Source organism: Megascapheus bottae, chromosome 3, assembly GCF_031878675.1.
Source record: "Megascapheus bottae isolate mThoBot1 chromosome 3, mThoBot2.hap1, whole genome shotgun sequence".
NCBI classification, from domain to species: Eukaryota; Metazoa; Chordata; class Mammalia; order Rodentia; family Geomyidae; genus Megascapheus; species Megascapheus bottae.
This window is the reverse complement of record NC_143511.1, coordinates 3,834,411-3,859,631: the sequence shown is the minus strand read 5'-3', so window position 1 is coordinate 3,859,631 and position 25,221 is coordinate 3,834,411. Positions and strand designations below refer to the sequence as shown.

The following is a 25,221-nucleotide window of genomic DNA, read 5'->3' as shown; positions in this document are numbered from 1 at the left end:
ACACACACACACACAGAGTAAAGTTGTTCTGAAACACATACTTGCATTCAATCCCTTGTACAGATATGCTAATTCTTCCCTACTATATCTGAAGATGGAAAATAAGCTTTATTAGGTAGGGAAGGAGATTTTTGGATTCTAGTCATTGATTTCTCAGCAAGGGCTCCAACAATCAACTCATCAAAGACAACAGAGAAAATCAGTAAGAACAAACTGCTCCCTAGTCCTAAGTACCAGCCATGAGTTACACAAAACTCATATGCACAAGATGCAAAAGGCAGAACTACTGTCAGAACATTTATTGCAGGTGAAAATAAGGCAATGTGTTGAAGGTTCATTGGGGGAAAGGAAATGAATTACGTTGAGGGAGGAGAACTTTTGTCCCGGAGAATGATGAAGATTTTCTCTTTCAATAGGGAAACATTTTCCAACACACTGCCATTAGGAATGGAAGGGGCAGCCGGAGGCACCTGATGCATTTGACGTTTGCAGGTGGGTCTGCCATGGAGTACTGGCTCCCTGTGTGCCATGGCTGTGAGATGCCTGTGGTTAGCAAATAGCACATTTGTTGGCTCTCCATGCCAGCCTGTGCCCTTCCTGTTCTTCTCAAGGTTACTCTGACCAGGACAAGCAGCTTCTTGCATCCTGGACTTGACACATGACACGCTAGAGCAGGAAGCTTTCTCGTTGAGGTTCTGGCCCTGAATATGATCTGTCTGGGTTTGCTTTTCTGCCTTCTGTTGAGTTTTCCCAGACTTCACGGAAGACAAAAAGGGTCCTGGGGAGCACGTAGTATCTACTCCATGCCTCTGCACTCCTTTCACCCCTGGGACTTTCCCAGTGTCTCTGGGGACTTTCTGATGTTCAGTGTTGGCTGGAATAGCAGCTCTCCCTTTACCTAGGCTTCTGGCTTGCACAGATGGAGAACTGCCCTTTCCCAGGGAACTTTGTCCTTTACTGTTTTTACCTGTACTAAGCCACTGAAAAAACTGCTTCATGTGGGTTCTGAAGCGGTTTTCATGAGGAGGCCGTACCTTCTGTGACAGTGGGTGGGAGGATTTTGTCCCAGGCCTCTCCTTTGCTTTCTCTTGAGGATGCTGGGTCTGCTTTCTGGGTTGTGATGGTGCCAGCCCTGTATCTCCTCCACCAAAGTCCCTTGATTTGGGTGTTGCAGGGCTCATGCCCTTCTTAACTTGTGGCAAATTCTTGCCTCGGCTCTTGTGGAGGTCACTGGTGGTGCAAGGCTTCTGTGCCTGCTCCCTGCTGATCTTTGACTTGTCCTGTAGAGCATGTAGCACATGGGAAGTTGCCACATCCCCACTGGAATCACCAGAGTCAAAAGTAAACAAACTCGGGTTTTTCAAGTTATCTGACTCCAGAGGCTGGCCATCCTGAAGACCCTGGGCCTTTCCTTTCTTTCTGCTCTCCATTTTCAATTTCAACTCATCAAAAAGTTGATATTTTAAGTCTGGGAGATCAGGACCACGGGGACCCAATGTTCCCTTTAAGGGACATTGAGTAGTCAGTGCCGTTTCCACATTTCTCATATCAACATCTGTCCTTAGGGAGCTCTTGCACTTGCTGACCTTTAAGGTGGTACTGGCTTGTGATTGATAAAAACAGAGATCCTCCACCTTAGATAGCTCCCTAGATTTTTCTGTGCTAGCCATGGAAATATTTCCCAACCTCATGCTTTTTTCCTGAGGTGGTTTTACTCTTTTATCAGAAATTTCTCTCTTACTCAGTGGCTCAGATACAGCTTCAGTTGACCTTATTTTTACTTTCTGAATGGCTTTGTTGGTGATGTTTTGTGTTTGGCAAAGCAAAGGATAATTTCTATCCATTTTGTGAAGATCTACAGGATCATGCTTCATATCACGGTGTGGTTGGGATCCTTCCTCTTGTTTATTTTCAGGTAAGGCATCAGGATCAGGAAAATCTACAACACGGAATGGTTGGGATCCTTCCTCTTGTTTATTTTCAGGTAAGGCATCAGGATCAGGAAAATCTACGACGTAGGTTGAATTTGTTGATCTTATCTTCTCTTCACTATCAAAATTTTTGCTAAGAGGCTGAGAGAAACTAAGTTGAGAATCCTCCCCAGAAATGGAACTGGATGGGGAGGGAAGTTTCAAGTTGGAACAGGCCTGGTATGGATTTTCTTTTTCATTAACAATTTCTACGGTTTCCCGGATTTTCTGGAGAAGACCATGCATCATCTTCATATAGAAAAACTTAATACGGTCTTCCAAAATAGTTTGCTTGCTGGAATCATGGAAGGAAATGTTGGGGGGTATGCTCAAGCTGCTCTCCACCCCCATTAATGGTTCCAGTGCCGTCTGTTTCATTTGGCTAGGGGATTTTTCCCGGGAGGGAAATTGCATGTTGTTGAACATCAGTGAACCAGTTGCAGTGCCAGGAATCTGACCTTTACTGATTTCTGCAAATTTCTTGTCCCAGTGTTTTTCCAGGGCATCTTTGAGTTGTTTATGACTCAGTGAGGTATTTACAGTATTCCTTGACATACTCTCTGTGTAACTTTCTGGGCTTGACTCTGAGTCAGATCCTGAACTACTATGAGAATCACCCTCTGAATCACTGGATAGATGGTCTGTGGGGCCAATCTCTGGACTGTATCCCTGTTCCTTCCCCACTTCCTCTTCTAGCAGAGGTATTTCTGAGTTCTTCTCGTCAACGCTTTCTGGTTCAATCGATTCAAAGTTTGGATGTGTGCTGCTCTGACATTTCAGGGAGGAAAACCATGAGAGTCCCTGACTGCTCTTAGACTCAGAGCTCTGGGGAATGTCTGCCCTAGAGCTCTGGGGAATGTCTGTCCTAGGACTTATCCATGACAGAGACTCTTGGATCCTGTGTGGCAGGCCCCAGCGGTGCTGGATGAGCCTCTTTCGAAGGTGATGCTCTAGTTTTTGCCGCAGTTCACTGGTGAGGGGGAAATCACCAGGAAGGATGGACACTGTAACATTGGCCTGGGAATATTGTCTGGCCAATGAAAGTTGTGGAGCTGGAGAACAAAAGTCTTCCTGAGATCCCCGGACCACAGAGGGTAAACCCCACACATTCTCTTGCTTTTTCCGCAGTATATTATGTTCCATGTGATGAATTTCAGAGGTTGTGAGGATCTGTGTCTCACTCTGTGGTCCATGAAAACAGACTCCACAGGCCCTAACCTGGGGTAAGAGAGAAGGTGGTAGGACTGGAAGTGGAGATTGAAACTGGGCCTGGGCCTGGGCCTGGGACATTGGAAGATCTTGGCACAAGGTTTCAGGTAAGACTTGAGACTGGATATCAGATAATGGCAAAGGTTTAGGGTTAGGGAAGATGGGGGATTCATGGGCTGTGGCGACGTTGGAGATTATATTAAAGAAGACAAGTTTTAGGGTACAGTCACCTAAGGCAACAACAGCAGGGCTCAGGGACTCACTGTGTAGTGATGGGAGGCCCCAGAAGTGCTTAGCAGATGATTTTTGTCGTGAGTGGTCCTCATAGGGATTTGGACCTGGGGCCTGCACGTACTTGTGTAGCTCCTCTTGCTTGCCTTTGGCCATCCCAAATGGAAGGGAAACTGCCAGGTCCTGCTCCTCAGCAACAGACCCTAACACTTTCCCTACAGAACTCAATAGCGTATCATGTTTTGAAAAGGAAGCAATTTTGTTTTCCCTTTCTTTCCACATCAATAAGCCTTCTCTCTTCTTAATTTGTGATTCCAGGAATTTAAGGACATCAAGTCCAACAAATGAGAGGTTACAAGGTTCTACATAGTAGGTTGGAGTGCTATCTCCTGCAGAGGCCTCAGAAGAATGAAGGTCAAGACAATTCTGCCTGGCCTTATGTTCTACCAAATCGGAAGAGAGTGTGTTTTTCACAATAGGCTCACTGCAGGAGAATCCTGACACCTCTAAGCTGGAAGAGTTAGGGTCTCTCATTGTTGAGTCACAGGTGGACAACCTATCAGGGCTGTCCACAGTAGACAAAGGGCAAACTTGTTGGAGAACAAGTTCTCCTCCCTGAGTAGGATGTGCTAGGGGAGGGGAAATTAAGGCAAGTTGCTCAGATGGTGAGGGGTCCACTGGGAATTTGATCTCTTTGTGAGAAATTGGTTTGGATGGTTCAGACTCTTCCAGTGGTGAGGATGAACTGAAGTCCTTCAAGGGAATGTCTTGGTTTGGTGAGGGTACAGAAAAGGTAGGCGTAGGGGCTCGGATTGGTTGTTCTGAAGGAATTGCTGAAAGAGCAGTAGTCAGAGATGATGACTTTTTCATGGGAGCTGGGGAAGCGGATGGGGACAGAGCACATGCAGTTTCCTTCAGGTATGCCTGGGAGAGCAGATGACTGACCTCAGCAGTTGTTCTGTTGCATACCTCACAGAAAGGGTCAGGGCAGAGCAGTTGCCGAAAGTGGGTGGTATCATGTTGTAGGTTCAGGGGGCTGCAGGAGACAGAAGGGACCAAGCTGTATCTATGATTAGCACAAGGATGAGCGGGCCCACTGACCCCGTGGTTGTTGGGCTGCCGGCTACTTTCTTCATGTTCTCTAACATCTAGGACCTCTCAACACAGACTAGAGCTTCTCCCCAGAACCTTCCTTCACATACCTTTTCTGGCTATCCCTCCCATGACTGAGATGGGTGGCACTTCATCCCCAGGACACAGAGATCAGAATAGAATGGGAAATCATAATCACCTTTTCAGAATAGAAAGAAGCTTCCTCCCTTCCTCTACTTCTTCCCGGTGACTTCTCCGATCTGGAAAACCAGGACAATGGATTACATGTAACAAAAGTAGGAACATAAGAATCCTATCAATCTCTAGGATATAAATGCTAAAATCCCCAAATATGAGTAGACAAAGTCAAATGATCAGTTTCCTTCATTAAGAAGGTTCATATGAAGCTAGCATCATGTATAAAATACCTTCTACCTCATCCCATGTGATGCACAAATCCACCATGTGAAGCCCTGCAGTCAGTGGTTACCTCAGACATAAATCTGAGCACCCAGGAGTAATGCTCTCCACAATGCCTGCACACTGAAATTGTGGCTTGACATATCACCTGGCCCCCTAGTGAGCAGAACCCACTGCCTGGGTGTAGAACTGCCTCATGCTCATGGTTGGCAGAGTATGGACTCTGAGCTGTGTGTCTGGTCTGCCTTTCTGTGAGCCTCTCCTTGGAGGGCTCATTTTCTGAGAAAAACCTAGTAGCCTAGTAGCTAATGTCCTGAGAAACTATGAGAACAAGAGAATGACAAAAGGCATTTTTTTAAATGTTTATTAACAGTGAGGTTTTACATCATATTTCAAATGTCATATTGTATAAACAAGTATGCAAAAAAGGAATCTCTACATGCAACCACTGACACATAAATTTAGGAACATAATTAAATTAAGCTGAGTGTTTTTTATGGCATAGATATGTCTATAGAATATATATCCCATCATAAACTTGTATGTCTATCTAGACATATTTATATCTCCAAATTCATGTCAACGAGCTGGAGTATGTTAGTATTGAGTCATGCATTATTTGGATCTAATATCCATATTGAAAGAGACGGTGCACCCTCTGTTCTGACAAAAATCATTTTTGGTAAGCTTAAATCAGATAGGAAAACAACGTACCTCGAAATGCTCTCCTCCTCTTCCTCTTCATTATTCCCTGTCATTGAGAGCAAAAAGAAAAGAATGAGGTCTCAGGACTCATTTCTATTGCTCCTCTTTGTAGCGATTTCTGCTAAGCATTATTCAATAATAAGATGTCTCCACATTAAATTCAGATTTGATTCTTCTTTTTATTTTTTTATTATTTTTTTGCCAGTTGTGGGGCTTGAACTCAGGGCCTAAGCACTGTCCTTGGACATTTCTCAAGGTTAGTACTCTACCATTTGAGCTACAGCACCATTTCCAGCTTTTTTCCATATAGTGGTACCAAGGAATCGAACCTGGGCCTTCATGCATGCTAGGCAAGCACTCTACCACTAGGCCAAATTCCAGGCCCTGATTCTTCCTTTTATTAGCTTCTAAAGATGATCAAGTATGTTTACTTTGTCTTCTTAAAGAAGGTCTTATCACTGGGGTTTTGGGCTAGACTGCTAGAGGAGGGCATAGAATCTGCAGCCAACAGCCACACTGTACTCCCCACACTGTACTCCCCCTCAGAGGATTCTGAACTGTGGGCATAACTCAGGTGCCAGGCTCTGCCCAGAGGATCTCAAGAGGTCAGCGCTGCTCTCGTGACCATCTCAACAGGAAGAAAAGCCTGGTGATGGTACAGGGGCACCCAGGACCAAATGTTAGGAGCCACTGTTCTTCACATCACTAAACAAATGAGAGCCACAGTGTCACCATGTAAGCCCTTTCTCTAAGACCCTCCAACGCAGAGAGGCGGTCTATGGATTTCAGATGGAAACTTTAATCCTCCGTAAGTCCTCCATGCCAGGCAGCACGCCCTATGACATGGGTGCTTTGTCTTCTTTTCGGACTTTCTCTTAGATCTCTGTAAGATAGACTGACTCATTCATTCAGTGATGTCAAGCTAGAGATGGGAAACCCAAAAGAATCTCTGGGGGATTCTCTCGTATTTCCTTACCTGTTGGATGTCCTTTTTCAGGAGTTTTGGTGATGGAGGTTTCAATAACCGGTAGCACAGACATAGGAGTAGAAACCACAAGGCACTTAGAAAGGTGAACCTGGGGTCTCCATTTAAAAGAAGTGAGCCAAAGCTCAGCCATGACTCAATATGACTCTTCAGAAAAGAGAAACCATTTTCCATGTTCTGGATCTTATGGCTGCCTGAGGCATCTGAGCCCCTACAGGGCAGGGGCTCATCAATACCCCCTGGGCTGCATCACAGTGCAAGGCAGAGTCACAGAGGCTTCTGAGGGTGGGGGAGGGGCAGTGTGAAGAGGGATTGCCCACAGCTCCGCCCTCCCTTGCTATTTGCCAGTTGACCACTAGGGGGCAACCTTGTCATATATTCCGAATCATTTCCCCAGGAGGAATCTAGTTAATTTTGTCTGACCTGGTATATGCAAGTCCTGAAAGTGGAGTTTATGGAAATAGAAATGGCTCCCACAGATCCCTGTGAGTCTTCTCTGTTACTGGATGATCTGATGGGATTTCAGGACTGATATGGAGACCCGGGATCTTGCTGGCCAGGTCCCGAGGGCCTCATAAGCTGTATCTGCCTACTTCAGGAGGCAATATGAGACTCTATTACAGAGCTCTAATTATCAAAACAGCTTGGTACTGGCACAAGAGCAGGCCTGTAGACCAATGGAATAGAACTGAGGACCCAGATATTAAACCACAGACCTATGGCCACCTCATCTTTGACAAGGGAGCCAAAAAAATAGAAGGGAAGAAAGACAGCCTCTTCAACAAGTGGCGCTGGCAGAACTGGTTAAGCACCTACAGAAAACTAAAGTTGGATCCTTCTTTGTCACCCTGCACTAGAATTAACTCCAAATGGATCAAAGACCTCGAGGTAAAAGCCAACACACTGAAAACTTTACAAGAATTAATAGGAGGCACACTAGGCCTCCTTGGCACAGGGCGAAACTTTCTCAATAAGAACCAAGAAACACAACAAATCAGAGAAAGGCTGGATAAGTGGGACTGCATTAAACTTCTGTATAACAAAGGACATAGCTAATAAATTAACTAGAAAGCCTACAGAGTGGGAGAAGATCTTCACTAACCATACAATGGACAAAGGGCTCACATCTAAAATATATCAACAGCTCAAAAAAATTGAATCACTCCAAAACTAATCTCCAAAGTAACAACCATCCATTAAAAGATGGGCCAAAGACTTAAAGAGAGTCTTCTCTGAAGAAACAATAATGGTCTATAGACACATGAAGAAATGCTAGAATATCTCTGGCCATAAAAGAAATGCAAATCAAAACAACTCTAAGATTCCACCTCACTCCAGTTAGAATGGCCAGGATCAAGAAAACTAATAACAACAGATGCTGGAGGGGATGTGGCCAGGAGGGATCACTACCCCACTGTTGGTGGGAGTGCAAACTCATTCAACCACTATGGAAAGTGGTATGGCAGTTCCTCACAAGACTAAACATAGAGTTTCCCTATGACACAGCAATTCCACTACTTGGCATTTACCCAATCATCCACAAACAAGGGCATACTAAATCCACTAGCTCAATGATGTTCATTGCAGCACTATTTGGAACCAACCCAGATGTCCCTCAGCTGATGAGTGAATCAACAAGATGTGCTATTTATACAGAATGGAATTCTATGCTGCTGTCAAAAAGAACGACATCGCCCCATTTGCAAGGAAATGGAAAGGCTTAGAAAAAATCATATTAAGTGAAGTAAGCCAGACTCAAAGGAACATAGGCCCAATAGTCTCCGTCATTTGTCATAATCAATAGAAACTTTGGGCTCTCCTAGCAGAGATTTACAACAGAACAAAACCTAGAGACCTTAGGCCAAATAGTATGACACTAAATGTAAAGACCTCTGGGATAAGGAAACAAAAGCCATATAATGAGTGATTGTTGTCCGTAATGTACGATGTTAGTGCTCATCTCTTTTGCCATCCCTTGGTTATCTCATATTGTTACAATATTTCACCTTGTTATCTGATGTAAATACTTAATTGGTTATTTGAAATTGGATAGTGAAGGGGGGGAATCAAGATGCGTGGGGGGGGAGTGGGAGAGGGTGGGTGGGAAATGGGGACCATGTCATGAGAAAAGGTATCAATGTTTGTGAAGTTATGCACCTTCTTCTGGTGAATATAATGTAACCCTCCTATTAATCACAATAAAAATTATTTAAGAAAAAGCTGTCCAACTATCCAAAGTGATTATTTGTACTATTTTCTATGCTCATCATCAACATGTGTGTTCTGTATTTTTCTCTGCTACAGTGGGATGATCACACCTTCATGGTTTCAGTATGTACTAGTTGGCACCACAGCTTTGGGGCCTGTAACAATACAGGACAACCTAGTGGAAGTGAGCCTGCTAACTCCCAGCAGCTGTGTGACAACGACAGAGAGGGAAGGGAGCCCCAGTATCTCCTGCATGGGCACACCCCAATAACATAACATCCTTCCACCAAGCCCATATCTCAAGGATCCCACCCCATTCCACTAGCACCTTAAGTCTTTGTGGGATACTCATCCCAGTCTAGCACCTGTGATCTTAACAAGAGCCTCCCCTAATGACTACTGATGCTACATCTTTCCATGTCCTAATTTAGCAATCATATGCCATATCGCATAAAGCGACTGTTCAAAAAAGCACTAGTTCAAAAAAGGAAGATGGGGCTCATCTCCTAGTATGCACATACTAGGCAGCTTCTTCACCACCGAGCCCCAACTTCTGCCTTTTCTAATCTGGCCTCAGCAAGTGCTTAGGGCCTCAATCCACAATACCAGAGAAAAGAAATCCTTATTCAGTTTTGGTACACATGTTCATCCAGGTACACAGATGTAGACATATTGCCGATACGTTCTCTATAGTCTGTCCTTTTGTTAGCTCCCTTTGAAAGCAAACTAAAGTCCAATGCATTCTATTTTTCCCAAATATAATTAATTCATGCTCTATGTCCTTGACAAACTTCAGCTTTCAGAATTCTGGCTTTTCTCTATAGCCCACATGCCATTTGGAGTTTATTTGGTGTGGAAGATGCAGTTTGGCCTCATCTCCTTCCACACAGATGTTCTGTGTTGTACCACCTTTTGGAGTGATCCTCGATCTTTCACTGAATTATTACACTTTGGATTTAAAAAGAATTCTTCAACTACTTCTGAATTTTCCATTCTGTTGTATGCATTTACCTGTCATTGTCCCTAGCACTTTGTAACATTTCTTGAATTTCATCCTTTTCAAAATTATCCTGTCCATTCCAGGTCTTACACACATCTATAGAAACTTTAGAAATTAGTTTGCTAATTTCTAAAATCCTGATAGGACATGGCATGCCAGGATACCCTGGCAGTTCACTCCATGAATGTGGTGCCTGTAATACCTTCGAGGCAGATCTAGTCTGTGCACAGCTGCTAAAACTCTTGAGATCCCCAGTGGTATTTGGTGTGTGTTGCTGCTGAGCTAGCTGATGAGTGGCAGCCCATAGAAACCTCAGTTTGGGGCTTGTACCCAGAAAGCCAAAAGCTGCATCAAAAGTTTGGGGCTTTCAAATAATGAGTGATTGTTGTCCTTAATGTACTATGTTATCCCTCATCTCTTGCTGTCCCTTGGTTATCTCATATTGTTACAGCATTTTACCTTAATATCTGATATATTGTATATATGCTTATTTGGTTATTTGAAATCGGATAGGGAAGGGGAGGAAACAAGATGAGGGGCAGGGGTGGGGGAAGGGAAATGGGGACCAAGACATGAGAAAGGGTATCAATGTTTGTGAAGTAATGTACCTTCCATCTCGTGAATATAATGTAACCCTTCTAATAATTACAATAAAAGATATATGGGGGAAAAAGGTTGGGGCTTTGCACCTGGAGAAACAGAGGTCAAGGCAGTGTTGATCATCAGTGGCGAATCATGTAACTGCTCAGGCCTACATGATAAAGTCACGGTGGAAAAAAAAAAAAACAGGGTTTCACAGCACTCCGACAGGGCTCTGAGATAAAGGAGAGTACTGACAAAGGAGTTGCTATTGATTGAATCAGTTTATGAATACATTCCATCTTGATCAATGCCATCCCTTTCAACATTCTCACCACCCTTCCCAGTCCACCAACCCCTCTTTCCCTTACATGTTTTATGAATTAATTTTTTTGCCATGTAACAAACAATGCATCTTGATCTGGATCACCATTTCAACAGCTTCTTTCAACCCATCCCCTTCCCTTAATTTGTACCTAATTTGTACCTATCAATCTACAAATGCACTGGGTGGTAAGCAATGGGTTACAAATGAATTAACTTGAGTGTAATAGACTTTATGGAGAGCACAAATTATACAATTCCTTTAAAAGACTAAACCAAAGTCAACAAAGTACCAGGAAATGAGTACTTGCAAGAGGGGAAGATGGAGCCAAGGAAAGAGGGATATTTCATGGTTTTGATGCTATTATAAACTGGATGTCCTTTCAGTGGACTACTGCTATTATCTAGAAATGCAACCTATTTTGTCCATTGTCCCTGGTTCCGGTGACTCCGTTAACCTTGTTAATTAGTGCAAATAACTCTGTATTGATACCTGGAGAATTCCTTCATAATTTTGTATTCTCTAAATAGAGACACTTTTACATCTGGTCTGTCCTGACTTTCTTTCTCCTACCTGAATTCACAGGTGAGGATGCTCAGAACACTTTTGTCTCATCCTCAATGCCAGAGCAGCAGTCAGTCTTAAATTCAGTATTGTAGTCATTGTATGTTTTATAAAAAGAAAAAAAACCTTGTGGCTCACACCAGTAATCTTGGCTATGTAGGAGTCTGAGATCTAAGGATTGGAGGTTGAAATGAGGCTCTGTAAGAAGTCTGTGAAGCTATTATTTCCAATTAACCACTATAAGCAAAAATAAAGTGGAGGTTAAGTTGTACCAGCCTTGAACAAAAAAGCTAATAAAGGACAGTACCCAGGCCCTGAGTTCAGGCACAAGTACTGGGAATCAATCACGTATGGAGTTTCCCTTCTTTCCTATACGCTGAGATTTCAATGATAACGGAGTAGCCTTTTGCTTAAACTGTGATCTATGTGTATGTCCTTGCCTTATTCTACTAAAATAACTAATTTTCCTATAGAACAGCAGCTGCAATCCTGTCCTAGATAAAGGGCCCTGTCTCATCTTTCCCAGGGACCTGTCTGTACTCTTCCTCAAGACCCCACATAACCTTGTTCAGCTAATAGCGCTCTCTGTTCTTCTACTTTCCATACTTGTCACTCTCCAGACAAACCACACCAGGAGACCAAGTTCATCATATGGCCACTGTCCATGTTTGCCCTACACTTGAAATCTTTCAGTAACACCCAAACCCCTGAAGATCAAAAGGGCCCCAAGCTAACACAAGGCCTCTGCTGTCCCATGTCACAGCACTCATATATACCCACTGCCATTCTCCACTGACTCTCAATGTCAAGCCCAAGCTCCCCCAAGCCACATGACCTTGGGTTCAGGATACATCACAGCCTGGGACAGTCATGAGAGGGACAGTCCAAAGCCTCTTCCTCGTGCTTTACTCTGACCCACTCACTTATCTGCCTCTACCTCCCCTAATCCTCTGGATTTCTTAGCTATCAGAAATCCAAATTGTAAAGATGACCATTGTCAATTGTGGGAAACAATGTTAGGTCAGAGTACAGTTCCCACCTTAGAGCTGAGGAAACAGAGCCCTCTAGGAAGTCAGAGCCTTGTCCACAGAGAAGAGCCACACTTCAACTATCTTTCTGCCCTGGACCCCAGAGACAAGGATCCCTAAAATGGGGAGGGAATGTGCTATGCCACTGTAGGCAGACTCCAGGACAAAGATCACTCACTCTAGTCAGCCGAACCTCTGAATTTAGCTGCAAGTCCCTTATGGGTAAGCAGTGGGGCTGAAGGAGGCCTACAAAAGGTGGCCACAAAACTTCCTTAAAAAGCCACACTGGCCAGGTGCTAGTGGCTCATGCCTATAACCCAACCTCAGGAGGCTGAGATCTGAGCATGGTGGCTCAAAGCCACCCTGAGCAGGAAAAGTGAGATTCTTATCTTCAATTAACCACCAGAAGTGGCACTGTACTTTAAGTGGCAGAGTGCTGGCTTTGAGTAATAGAACTCAGAAACAGTGCCCAGACCTCAGGTTCAAGCATCACAACCACAAACGGGGCCAGATCATATAGGGAGCAGAGTTCTGCCTAGTGGTAGTCATACTTCAGAACCTAGAATACTGGATCAGACTATCCTGAATGATTGGCAAGGCCTAAAAAGACTCAAACTGAATGGTAGCCCCTTTGACAACTAAAGATAATACAATCATATGTAGAAAGAAAAACAGCCAGGCACCAGTGGCCCACACCTGTAATCCTAGAGACTCAGAAGGCTGAGAAATGAGGATGGTGGTTTAGAGCCAGGTCAGGGAGGAAAGACCTTAAGACTCATATATTCAATTTACCACCAAAAAGCTGGAAGCAGAGCTGTGGCTCAAGTGGTAGATTGCCAGCCTTAAAGGAAAAAAAATCTAAGGTAGATTGCCCAATCCATGAATTTAAGCCCTAGTACTGACACATGTACACCCCCCACCCCTACCCTCTGCTCCCAATCACGGCCACACTCCCAGGCGGCTCATGCAGCTACTTTAGGAGTGGGTCCCTGAACTACCTAGACATGACTTCCCAACCTACTAATGTGTAACTTCTCCTGCAGGGACACAAGCCACAGCAGAGTGCCCAATGCTTCTCTGTTCCAAAAACCCCTTACACCAATTTCCAGCACCACCTTCAACCTCACTAGGCATAGGCTTCTTCAAGTCACTTTCTTGCACAGAAGGTTCCAATAGGTGTCCCCAAACTGCCAACCTCCCACCAGCCCCCCACCCCCACCACAAAAATGCAAGAAGGGTAAAAAAAATCTGTTTTTCTCCAAACTCCATGCGGCATGTTTTGGGAGTACGTAGGACTTATACTATATTACCTAGGCTGGCATGAGAATCCTGGGCTCAAGCAGTCCTCTTGCTTAAGCCTCCTAAGTAGCTGGGACTACAGATATACCACCTTAGAGTGGAAACCTTTTTATTCCACTTCTTGATACTGTTACAAGAAGCCCATGTCATCTGAACTCAGGGCCTGACACAGGCTATGCATATGACCTGGTTTCCCTCAAGCTCAAGATGATTCCTGTGAGACTAAATTTAGTAGGTCTGCCTTACCACTGGGAAGAATAGAACATGGGAGTAGAACCCAAACCTACTGAGTTCAAGCCTCACCAGACAGCAAGTAGGACAGGGTAGACTGCACAAGGAGACAAGCATACAGCACTGAGGCTTCCAAAATACTAGGCTCCCCACAGTGAGCTGCAAAACTGTAGTACAACAGGTGAATCACCGGAGAATCTTTCCTAAACAGAAGCCACACCGCAAGGAGCATCCAAACTCCCTCCACCTCCCAGAAAACCTATTCAGGCCATGAAGGATTTCCTTAGGACAAGATGTGACCCTGCCAGCTCATCACAGCAGGACCCAGGAGCAGGCCACAGAAGCAGGGTAGCAGGTGGCAGAGGGGAGGAAGGAAGTATGCCATCATCTGCAGAAACCTCATCCCCTGGAGGAGGTCTCATCACCTTGGGAGGGCACTAACACCTAGGAGTCTCTATATGAGAAATCATACTATTTTTAAAAAATTGCGGCCAGTGTCAATGTTTGGGCTAGTTAATTTGACATAAAGTTTCCCATACATTTCTCCCCTGTCCACCTTGAAACCACAATCCTCATATCCTTTGTTCTCAGTCTCCTGAGTAACTAGAGATTACAGACAGATGCTGCCAGAACCTAGCAGATATACTTTCCTCAATGAAAAAGCATGGACAAAATCCAGCTCCTTCCTCCTACTCATAGGCAACCCCATGTGGAGCCTAGACCAGAACAAACAGGAGAAGGGCACAAGAAATGATGTTGCACACAGCCACCTAAGAATCAGCCATGCTTACATCAGAGACCTTGAGCATAGAAATACTTGCAGAGAGAGTCTTCTCTGAAGAAAAAATAAGAATGGCCTATAGATACATGAAGAAATGACTTCTCTGGCCATAAAAGAAATGCAAATCAAAACAACTTTAAGATTCCACCTCACTCCAGTTAGAATGGCCAGGATCAAGAAAACTAATAACAACAGATGCTGGAGGGGATGTGGCCAGGAGGGATCACCACTACACTGTTGGTGGGAGTGCAAACTCATTCAACCACTATGGAAAGCAGTATGGCAGTTCCTCAAAAGACTAAACATAGAGCTCCCCTATGACCCAGCAATTCCACTACTTGGCATTTACCCAATCGTCCACAAACAAGGACATATTAAATCCACAAGCACAACGATGTTCATTGCAGCAATATTTACCATAGCAAAGACATGGACAAACCCCAACGCCCCTCTTGTTGATGAGGATCAACAAGATGTGGTATTTATACACAATGGAATTCTATGCTGCTGTCAGAAAGAATGACATCGCCCTATTTGTAAGGAAACGGAAAGACAGAAAAAATCATATTAAGCGAAGTGAGCCAGACTCAAAGGAACATAGGCTCAATGGTTTGCCTCATTTGTCATAATCAGCAGAAACCTTGGGCTCTCCTAGCAGAGATTTACAATAGAGCAAAACCTAGATACATAAGGCCATGTAGTATGAGGCTAAATGGAAGGATCTACAGGATATAGAAACAAAAGCCATGTAATGAGTGATTATTGTCCTTAATGTACTAAGCATCTCTCATCTCTTTTGCTGTCCCTTGGTTATCTCATATTGTTACAGAATTTCACCTTATTATCTGATATATGCGTGTATCTGTATATATGTATATATGTTTATCTGGTTATTTGAAATTGGATAGGGAAGGGGAAAAACAAGATGTGGAGGGGGGTGGGGGAAAGGAAATGGAGACTAAGACATGAGAAAGGGTATCAATGTTTGGAAGTAATGCACCATCTGTCTGGTGAATATAATGTAACCCTTCTATTAATTACAATAAAAATATATGAAAAAAGAGAAACTGTTGCAGAGGAGTAAGAAAGAGCAAGTTCCAACTGACCATGGAAGCCTATGCCACTCTGGTCAGAGCAGCAGCTCCTAGCGCCTGATGCCCCGTGCTATGGGGCAGACACTGGGCACATCAGCATGCCATCTATTCAACAGGGCTGGTCCAGACAGGCACACACAGCCTGTACTCTTCCTAACAAGGCCTAGAGGTTTCTCATCAGACCAGAGTGGCCCTAGTTGCAGAAGGGACACCTAGTTAACTCCCACAGAGAAGAGGAGGAAGCCCCAGCAACAGCCTGCTGGGATAGACTCCATTAGCCTCAGTTCTGCAGGTGGAGTTCAGAGGGGAACAGTCACCCAGGCGGCACCCTGTGACCTCTCAAGGCAAAAAGAAAATCAAGGGGTATTGCCAAGGGATGGAGAACTGAAGCCAGTTCTGCCATGGGGAGGTAGTAGACAGTCTCAGTCCTCGCCTCCTTTACCAGAGCAGCAAGAAAAATAACCAAGAAGCTGGAAGTCTTAAATCCTGAGCACAGAAAACAAACTCCATGGGCCTGGGCCCACACTCAATGGCTCATCCAGAAGGATGAGTGCTCCACCTCCCTGAGACCTGGAGCATGGAAAGTGGCCCATGTGTAGATCTTGGTGGAAAGGCAGGCAAAGCCTACACTGTATAACATAAACAGTGGCCCCCAAAAGGACAAAACAGTAGACTGAAGGGATAGGTTATGAGAACTGGCCCTGTGCTATGTCACACTACCAGCACTTAAGGGCAGGCCATCAACAGCTCCAACCAACAGGCCACTCTGCATCCCTCTACCTATCTGCTGTCAATCAGCACGTCTGTTAAAGGGACCAGAGTGGAACAAGAAAGCTTGTCTGTGATGGGATTTAGTCCTAAATCTCAGTGCACCCCCACTGATTACCATTATCTAAAAGGAATGACTATCTTCCAAAGCAATAATTCCTCAGCACACAGAGTACAGGGCAGACACTGGCTCACCTCTGTGGGAATTTTCCACAAAGGTGTTAAGACTTGAACAAGTTAAATAACTCAGCTCTATTTTCCTCTTGCTGTCGAAGCCCCATGATATACTTGGACAGTGTGGCGCAAAAGCTTCTGTTCCCTTTCAGATAGGAAAAAAAAATACAAATGAGGAGGTGAAGGTCCCTGCCAGAGGCAGAACCACAGCAGAAGGGGGCTTCCACCAAAGGGGTGAAGTCAGGGCAGCAGCTCATCTACTTTGGGTGTAAGCCAAGGTCTAGACTTAATACCAAAGACAAATTTCTGCAACCTCATGGCAAGCTAAGGACCAGCAAGACTAAAGGACTAGGTAAGGGGCATCACTGCCCATTTACATGCTGGCCCATACTCCAGAAATCTAAGCCTCACTGCTCCTTTGGAATTGAAGCAGTGCGTGAGGATCATGGGCACTGGATCAGCACAGGACTACAACCACTGCTTCTAAGTTTATAGTAGGCACAGGGTGGGTAACTTTCCAAAGCCAGTGGTCTTACATCACTACATGGCAGATCTGATCTAAGCACTTAGTGTGAGCAGATGCTGTTACTACTCCTCACTGTGCACACAGAACAGATGTCACACAGCCAGCAAGCATTCCTGGAATACTTCAATGATGTTAGAGCCCTAAATCTTTCCAAAATCCATTTCAAAACAAACCATACTATATGCAAAGAAACAGAAAGGCACTTGATGTGGAGCTGTTTTGGCTCCTGATATGCCAGCTGTCTGTGAGGCACAGTACAAGTGGTCAGAGGCTTTATGGTAACCGCAAGCCTTTAGCTATCCTGAAAAAATAGATACTTCACCACCCAAATAGGGGCATCTCAGGAAGTGGCAGTGAGGTGGTAACAGCTGACAAGGGCCAACATGGTAGACAGCTGTCTACTAGCTGTCTTCCAGACTGGGACAGGATTCATGAACATTAGCCTGGTGTAGGCTGGGCACAGCAGAGTCACCAGTGAGAAGCAGTAGGAAAGTCAGATGGCCCCCTGCTGAAGCCAGCAGGCCTAGTGCAGTGCCAGCTTGCTGTACACTGGATGAGAGGAGGCTTCTCTGATCCTCAGTTTCCTCCATACTCACAAGGCAACTTTTCATGCACATCTACCCGCAGAGCACCAGCCAAGTGCCAGCAGAGGCTGGGAGAAGAAACACAGTAGTCCACCACATCTCTCTCACAGATGTCTTGTGCCTTTCTTTCCCTGTGCCAGGTCCCTGCTGATGCTAGGACAACCGCACACATTTAGCAGCCTCAATAATCCAGTCTTTTACTGCCGCACTTGAGAAATCTAAACTGAGTCTCACTGGGCCAAACAAGGTACCAGATTGGCTGTGATACTTCTGGAAGCCCCAGAGAGGACCCATCTTCTACTTTCCAGCAGTAAGAGGCACCTATATCCCTTGACTCAGGGACTCTTCCCACTATACTCACAGTTGGCAGAAGCTGGGGCAGGCCTTCCTCCCTACCCCCCTGAGGCCACCGGCCCACCCAGACAACCCAGGATCATAACTGGTCACAACTCAGCCAACAGGCAAATTCACAGTCATACATTCCCAGGTTCACCAGTACAGCAGCAGCCAAACTTCAGGTAAGCAAATTTTGCATGTGACTAAAGTGACCACAGTCACGTGGTCAGAAGGCAGCCCCACAGGTTCAGCTCACTCACTTTACCCTCACCTACTTTTCCAATTCCAGGTCAACCAGAGTTTTCTGCAGCTTCTCCTGGTGGCCCAGCTTCCGTGTGAGGAGCCCATCAGTCTCTCCCTCATCTTCCTGCAGGACTGGCAATAGTCACACCAATAGCCACACTCTGGGAAGGAACCTAGGGTTCCCAATGCACCTGGAGGCAGCTCAGCCACACCAGGGTGCATTTTTCTTGTCAGTTCAGCTCCCAATCCACCCTGAGCAGCCACAGCAGCTCAGACTTCATGTTCCTCATGACAACTTTGCCCTGCTCTTTCCTCCAGGCACAATTTCTGCTTCAGGTCCTGTGGGAGGCAAGCACAGAGAACAAGGGACAGTAAGCAGTAGGAGATGGGAAAACCACCTCTGCAAGTAGAGACACCAAGAGGCTGAGATCTGAAGATTACAATTGGCAAGAAGAATGTAGAGCTGTGGCTCAAGTAATATAGAGCAAAAAAAGCTAAGCAGGAACAAGAGGCCCCCAGTTTAAGCACCAATATCAGCACATGTTCACACACACACACATGTGCCCACACGCGCATGTGCACACGCATGCACACACATACATACAATCAATAAATCAATCAAAGCAGAAAGTCACAGGATAGATCATCTGGGAGGGCACACATGAGTGCTAGCCTCCAAAAAACCTATGCAGTTCACTCAGTCACAATAATTCACATCGACTTAGCTCTCAGAGGACAGAAGTATTAAGACATGGCCAGCAAGGACCTTGTCCCACTGGATTCAGGAAAACACTCAGGCACTGGGGGATCCTGTCATAGGCAGCTGGGTCCACAGCTTCACACTGCGGAGAGCCATAAACTGCATGCAGCCACAGAGGCTTCTCTGAGTCCTACCTCTTCCCTCTTTGTTTTACTGAGGATATGCACAGATCCCCTCTAGCATATAGCAGCGCACAGAGCTAGGAACCTAGAGCCCAAAGCAATCAGTGCAGGGCATGAGCCAACTTCCTTAAGAGCTGGTCACAACCTGTGTCTCTTGTCAATGTTCATTCAGTAGACAGATGAACAACTTCAAGATATTCCTGGAGCTGCAGAAGGAAAAATAACCTGCAGAAGGAAAAATAGCCTATCAAGTGGAGAAAGCTTGTAGAGATGGAACGGATGTGAAGCAGCCAGGCTCACTCCCCAAAAGCACTCTCTCAGTTCCCAGTGCTCTTCAGCACCCCAAGGAGGGACAGGAAAGGTCAGGTGGGGAGTTGGGTCATCTAGTTGCCACCAGTGCTAACAGTCTGTCTGTTTCCAAAACACACAGAGGAAGCAAAACCTTCCCCTGGCGGCCTAGCAGGCGAGTGCCTGGGACGCCCCAGACCGCGCCAAGGGGCCCGGGCCCGGATCGGGTCTCCAGGAAACACCAGGCCAAGAGCCGGGGTCGGAACTGCGGGGCAGCACCGGGCCAGAGGCGGGATCAGGCCGGGGTCTCAGGGCGACAGGCGGCGCGCGGCCGAGGGCCGGGCCGTGTCTCACGACTCCTCTGGACGAGGACCGAGGGCCGGCTGGGGTCCCGGGGCAGACCTGGAGGAGGGGCTGAGGGTTTGGTGAACGGTCCCGGGGAGCCTGGGATAAGGAACCTCCCCGCCCCGCCCCGCCCCGCCCGGCCCCGCCCCGCCCACCGGGCTCAGGATTCGCGCTTGCGCCCTGCGAGAACCAGAAGTAACCCATTACTTGCGTGGTGGCCTTAGTCCGAGCGAGTTTCCAGCGGGAGCGGCGCGGGGTTGGGGGGTGGGGGGAACGGACAGGGTCTGGGGCAGCAGCCCGAGGCAAAGGGCCAAAGGCAGGCTGAGGTCTCTGGCAGCCCGGGAAGCGCGGCCGAGAGCCGGCCTGGGCCTCCGGGAGGAGGGAACGAGGCCCTTCCCGCATCTCCAGATATCCCGGAGTGTCGGGACTGGCCGGGCAGAGCTGGAATCCAGACAGGGTTTGGAGGAACCCGGAGGAACCGAGAGACGGTAGTCTAGGAACATCCGGGAAGAAGGGCGATGGCCGGCTGGGGTCTCCGTCAGCTCCGGAGGAGGAAACGAGGGCCGGCCCCAATCTTGGAACCTCCCACCGCGAAGGGCCAAGCGCTGTCTGGGTCGTGGCGCTGAGATCCGCATGGAGTGCCCGGGTCTCGGGGCCGGAAGCTCGAGGAAAGCAGCCCGAGGCGAGGGGGCGGTCGGGCGGGTCTCGGGGTTGCCTCCCCTGCGCCCATTTCCCTGGGCTCGGACCTCGTCCACCTGTCTCAGGATTCCCGTACCTGTTAAAGACAGGAACTTCTCACCCACCAAACTTCTGGGAGCTTCGCTTAGAGCCGCTTGCAGGCCGAGATCTGGCGGGGACAGGGAGGGAACCCCAGGGGTCAGGCAGCCGCCAGCCTGGAAGCCCCGCGGAGGGCGGGGCGCTGTGAGGACCGCCCCGTCGTGACGTCACTGCCACGCCCCACCGGGGGCGGGGAAAGGGCCGTTGGGGCGGTTGGTCAGTGGGTTAGGGCAGGGAGGGGGCGGGAGGCACTCTATGTAGAAGGAGGAGCTCGGGGAGAAGTTAAGCCCCTTGGAGGTGGGGGCTGCTCTTGGTCCTGAGGTAGCCCAGGATAAGGCCAGCTGTAATAAAACTCCTTTGTCACCTCTGACCAATGCCTCTGTAGAATTTTCTCAACTCCAAGGTCAGTTCAGCTGACTGGGTCTAGTCTTAAGGTGGCCCCCAGGGCGCTCTCAGGATCCTGCTCCTGGCCAATCAGTCACCTCAGCTTCAGGAACGCCCCGCCCCCAGGCTCAGCACTGCCTTGGCTACCACTTTGGATTTTCCTTAGCTCTGTTCCCATCCATGGGTCTGGCGATTCTGGCTTGTGTCTTCTCAGCCTCAAAAATAAAATAAAAACCTGCTGGGAACAACTGATGATATGCAGGAAGGAACAGAAGAACTTTCACCTGGCTTCTAGAGCTGCAGGCTGACCCAGATCTGGCTGGGGCGGAGACTTGGAATCAAAGGCCTGATGGTTGGGTGACAGGTACCCCCTGCCTGCTGGGTTCAGCCCCAGCTCTCAGCCTGCTAATACCACCAGTTCCACAGGTGGAAGTGTTAGGTCTGCTGGAGGAAAGGGCCACTTTTTCTAAGGGAGTGTGTACATAGATTTCCCCCTTGCTGCTTTGCTTTCCATGTAGAAAGTCACCTTCTCTAGGTGACCTGTACACATTGGGGCAGTGTCCTTCCCTTTCTCTGAGGTCGCATCCTGGGCTGCCCTACTCATGCCTCCTACAGACTTGTGAGAGGTTCCCAGACCCTGAGTTCACATCTGCATCCACTGTGGTCACACTTCCTCCCGGCCCACTCTCTATATGAACCCCAGTTCCTCCAGATGTTAACCCCCTTTTTCTCACAGCTTCCACCCAGTATGGGCCAGTAGTTCAAATATAACTTTTCTCTGCCTGAACCACATGGTAGTTCCTTTATGTCAAAACTTTACAACTGATGGCAAAGACACACAGGAGGGGCCATGCCAGCTGCTTGCTTTTTTTTTTTTTTTTTTTTGAGGGCTAATTCCCATCCTGACCCTACCTTACAAACCAAACTGCCACAGGAACTCTGCCAAGGACTTCCTGCTTTTATCATTGCTGGCCTTGCATTCCTGACATGGGTCTCCTACCACCCCTCTTCCCCCCCTGATGAGTGCTACTCTGAGCCCCTGTCTCTCTAGATGTGGTGTTATGCCACAGCATTCCTATGTCTCCTTGGTCTGTCAGGATGCCTGAATACAGAATCTGACCCTCATTCTGAAAGAGGCATTATGGGTGGATAGCCTTCCATGCCTAAGCTCTTTACACTCAGCAGACTCCATCCCCAAGTCTCTCCCTCAGATGGAGTGCTGCCAGTCACACCAGAGGTAAGACACTCCCCTGGGATGCGCTCCTGCCCTCTCTAGATGTCCTCTCACTAACGGAATCCATAAAGCCAAAGTGCCTTGTGTTTTATTGCAATAAGGCCTAGTGAAAATGTAAGACTGCCAGTCTCCATGGCCAAAAACCAGAACTTTTGATTATAATATTCTCAGAGATCCAGACAACTTTTGCTGTCCCAATGGTAAATAGCTAGATGTTCTATACATTCATGCTTTCCTTGCTTTCTGTGCTTGTCCTTCCCCCTGCCAATCTTGTATGATTTCCCTATGCCCTGGGTTTACGGGCAGCCCATCCATGCCAAGTCACTGGAGAGCCTGGAGATTACCCAGGAATCTAATGAAAATCCAGCTAAATTTCTCCATCACTTCATGGTGGCACTTCAGCACTATGCTAACAAGGAGGGGATGGTTATTCTTAAAGCTCATTTTACCTTTAAAAATAATGGCATTCGCTGGGGAAATGGATGAAATTAGAGCGAATCATGTTGAGTGAGACAAATCAAGACCAAAGGAAGAAAAGGCACATGATATCCTTAATATGTGGATATTAGATCCAAACAGTACAAGAGCGAGGACTCAATATTCGGGTACTCAAGGTCATGGACATAGACATACAAATCAATGATGAGATATACACTCTATAGACATTATGTTATATTATATAGATCGCCCAAGCCAAGAGTTCAAGTCCCACAAACAACATTTAAAAAGGGATTTTTATTTCCTTTCTTTTTTTCTTTCTTTCTTTTTTTTTTTTTTTGGTCATGGGGCTTGAACTCTGGCCTGTGCGCTGTCCCTGAACTCTTCAGCTCAAAGCTACCATCCTACCCTTGAGCCACAGCCCCACTTCCCATTTTCTAGTGATTAACTGGAGGTAAGAATATCATGGCTTTGTATTGCCCGGGATGGCTTTGAACCTTGATCCTCAGATTTCAGCCTCCTGAGTAGTTGGATTGATTACAGGTGTGAGTCACCACGCCCAGCTAAAATTTTTATTTCTATTGTAATTGAACTATATTTTGAATGTGTATGTCTAGGACTAAAAGAAATAGAAAAAGGGAAAAAAATATAAACTACCATATAAGCTGCTGGGTTTGTTTTTGTTTTGTTTTGTTTTAGCAGTAGTGATTGTAGTATTTTTTCTCTCAGTATTATCTTGTCATTGCATCATTTGTCTTGGATTCCTACTGATTAATGATTGGGTAATAGTTAAATTTCTTAAATTATTTTTTCTGTTCCATTTGTAGTTCCTAGAGGACCATTTTTTCTTTTTGCCAGTCCTTTGGCTTGAACTCAGAACCTGGGCACTGTCCTTGAGCTTTCTCAAGGCTAGCATTCTACCCTTGAGCCAAGCACTACTTCCGGCTTTTTCTGTGGTACCAAGGAATTGAACCTAGGGCTTTGTGCATGGTAGTCGAGCACTCTACCACTAGACCACACTCTTGGCCTCTAGAGTGACATTTTATAACCAGAAATCAAATACTTCTCTTTTAGCTTTTGAGAGATTAAATGGTATTGATAAGTAGCTAGGGTTTTTATTAGTATAGTTGTATAATCTGTACTACTTTAAAACTTTCATGATTCAGTTCTCTTTTAGGTGACAATGTCTGAATCAGGGACTATAATGGCTTTTCTTACCCATAATATATGAAGAGCAAAGGAGATTCTGATGAAGTTATTCAAGAGTGAAGGGTTTTTTGTTTGTTTTACAGCCTTGTTCTGAATCTTTGTATTCCTTAAACATGTAGCCTTGTAAAGAATCTGGAAAGAATGATACTAGGAGTAAGCATTATGTCAATAGCAACATTTTACAGGCAGGCAGTTTTTGATGAATGTTCATATACTATCCAGTTTGTATGCAGTGCATACATACCATGTCATTCTTGCTTTCTGATGAAAAATCTGAGACCCAAGAGGTTAATAGTTTTACACAATGAGAAGGAGCTTCATGAAAACTTGAACCCACTCAATTCTTCCAGACAGTATCTCTGATTGTTAGAGCACTGGACATCTTGTTTACTTGTTTCAATTTAAAAAGGTGGTGATCAGGGGCCAGCAATTTGACCTAGTGGTAGAGTGCTTGCCTAGCATGCATGAAGACCCGGGTTCCATTCCTCGGTACCACATACATAGGAAAAAAGCCAGAAGTGGTGCTGAGGCTCAAGTGGTAGAGCTCTAGCCTTGAGAAAGTCCAAGGACAGTGCTCAGGCCCTGAGCTCAAGCCCAGGACTGGCAAAAAAATAAATAAATAAATAAATAAATAAATAAAAATAAAAAGGTGGTGATCTAGGTTTGTACTTCAGGCTAGCCCTAAACTGTGATCTTCGTGACTCAATGTTAATATTGTAGACATGGGCTATCTCACAAGGATTAGATCTTTTAATTGGTATATTCTGGAGAGTTCTTTCCTTTTTATTTTTTCTTTGTTTTGCCTTTAAAAAATGGCATATGTTAATTGTGTATGTGTGTATAGATTTCATTGTTGCATTGCATATATTTATATTGTATTTCAATTTGTTTCATCAGCTCCTGCCATCATACTTCCTTCACACTTCCCGCTAAGAAATTTCATTCCCAACAGATTTCCTTGTCCAGTTTAAAAAGTGGAGCCAGGTGCTGGGAGTTTGGCCTAGTGGTAGAGTGGTAGACCTGGGTTCTATTCCTCAGTACAACATGCATGGAAAAAAAGCTGGAAGTGCTGCTGAGGCTCAAGTGGTGGAGCTCTAGTCTTGAGAAAGTCCAGGGACAACGCTCAGGCCATGAGCTCAAGCCCGGGACTGGCAAAAAGAAAAAAAAATGTGTGGTGGCTTACTCCTGTAATCCTAGCTACTCAGGAGGCTGAGATCTAAGGATCTCGGTTCAAAACCAGCAAGGGCACTAAAATCTGGGAGACTCTTATCTCCAATTAAGCACTAGAAAAGTGGCACTGTGGCTCGAGAGG

General features: G+C 46.0%; 1 protein-coding gene across 1 annotated transcript; it reads right to left on the bottom strand.

Annotated features, from left to right (window-relative positions):
- Positions 1-356: 356 nt before the first annotated feature.
- Positions 357-6,745, bottom strand: LOC150064836 (spermatogenesis-associated protein 31D3-like). Its single transcript, XM_090329222.1, has 4 exons — positions 6,604-6,745; positions 5,637-5,673; positions 2,013-4,446; positions 357-1,502 (listed from the first exon to the last, which is right to left on the bottom strand). Exons 1-4 carry the CDS (start codon positions 6,743-6,745, stop codon positions 357-359), a joined length of 3,759 nt encoding a protein of 1,252 aa, XP_090185348.1.
- Between the last annotated feature and the right edge of the window lie 18,476 nt (positions 6,746-25,221).